This window comes from Austrofundulus limnaeus, unplaced genomic scaffold (genome assembly GCF_001266775.1).
Source record: "Austrofundulus limnaeus strain Quisiro unplaced genomic scaffold, Austrofundulus_limnaeus-1.0 Scaffold1346, whole genome shotgun sequence".
Lineage (NCBI taxonomy): Eukaryota > Metazoa > Chordata > Actinopteri > Cyprinodontiformes > Rivulidae > Austrofundulus > Austrofundulus limnaeus.
Window position 1 is genome coordinate 1 of NW_013953748.1, and position 1,654 is coordinate 1,654.

At 37.2% G+C, this 1,654-nt stretch overlaps 1 protein-coding gene across 1 annotated transcript in view; it reads right to left on the bottom strand.

Moving 5' to 3' along the window:
* Window positions 1-279: 279 nt before the first annotated feature.
* The window catches only part of LOC106535037 (tandem C2 domains nuclear protein), a gene marked incomplete at both ends in the record, with an annotated part of 14,277 nt that continues 12,902 nt past the window's right edge, over window positions 280-1,654 (bottom strand). The window contains 1 exon segment of the mRNA XM_014031905.1: window positions 280-396. Within this exon segment, the coding sequence (XP_013887359.1) occupies window positions 280-396 (117 nt within the window).

A 1,654-nucleotide genomic window follows, 5' to 3' on the forward strand; every position in this document is an offset into this window, starting at 1 on the left:
CCATTTATTTTTCAGGTGAGCGGACAGATGGTGGGTGTGTGGTCCTGTATTTTGTTGGTGTATATTTAATATACTTCTAATCGCTATTTCAATCTTTCTATCTTTCTAATCACTTCTCTGTCTCTGTTTTTCTCTCTGTCTCTATTTTCTCTTCACTTAAAAAAAGTCGCTGATGATGAAGAAATAAATAAACTAAATAAACTAATAATATTTGGCGTCGTTTTCTACTGAAGTGACAAAAAAAATAGATGTGTAAATAAATTTCCACAGCAGCAGTACCTGACAGTACTCTTTGACTGAGCTCTTGAACTGGACAGGTTTGGGGATGGTGAGGATGGCTTTGAAACCAATCTTCTGTTGTTCAGCTTCATCTGGATGAAGGTGAAGATCTGAACACTGAAAAACAAACAGGACAGAGTCTGTACACAAAGTAAACGCCTACCATATTCTGTGAATAAATGAGTTTAGACTAGGATTATCTCATCTCAGAGTTTAGACTAGGATTATCTCATCTCAGAGTTTAGACTAGGATTATCTCATGTCAGGAAATGATAGAGTTGTTGCCAATTTGGTCAAACTTTGAAAATAAGGTTATGCTGTTCTTTTGCAATCTAGCAGGATGTCACAGTCAGAGTATGTATGGTAAAATAACTCTCAGCTACTACCACACCAATGTGTTTTAGTGTTTCCTAATGTTGATTAGGTGAGGCAGCCATCTTGGATTGTATASACTCCAAAAGTTAATCAACTTTAGACGTACACCAATGATTCTTTTTACAAATGTCATTAACTAGCACTGAAACAACCCTTTTAAGAGTTTTTAATGATCTTCTTTTAGCAGTTGATTCAGGAAGCTCTGCTGTTTTAGTGCTTTTAGATCTTTCTGCTGCCTTTGATACCGTTGATCATAACATSTTACTGTCATGATCAGAGCAGCTGGTTGGGATCAGAGGCACAGTTTGATCCTGGTTTAGAGCCTACTTAACAAATAGGAGTTTTTCTGTTCATTTAGGATATTGCTCCTCCTCTACAGCTCCTCTGACTTGTGGGGTCCCCCAAGGCTCTATTCTAGGCCCTCTGCTTTTAATCTTTATATGTTGCCTCTGGGGTCCATTTTTAATAAATATAAGATTCATTTCCATTGTTTTGCTGACAACATTCAGGTCTACCTGCCTATCAAGCCAGGTTTGATTAATTCACTCCAATCCCTCCTGAGCTGTCTGAATGACATAAAAATCTGTCTGAAATTAAATGTCCTGAATCTAAAGTAAAGTAAGACAGAAGTCCTCAGCTTTGGTAAAAACATTTCTCCTGACAGTCTTGGTCCTGTGACTTCATACAGCTGCTCTGCTGTCAGAAAGTTGGGTTTCATTTTTGATAATGTGTTTAAATTGGACAAACAGATAAACTCAGTGGTTAAATTGAGTTTTTTCCAACTAAGACTTACTGATAAGGTGAAGCCACATCTCCCAAACAAAGACCATGAGAAAGTGATTCATGCTGTCATTACATCTGGTTTGGATTATTGTAATTCTTTGTTTGTTGGTTTAGATAAATCTTCTCTGCATCAGTTACAAGTTGTCCAGAAAGCAGCAGCTCGTCTTTTAACAGGAACTAAAAAATACAAACACATATCCCTGGTTCTGGCTTCTCT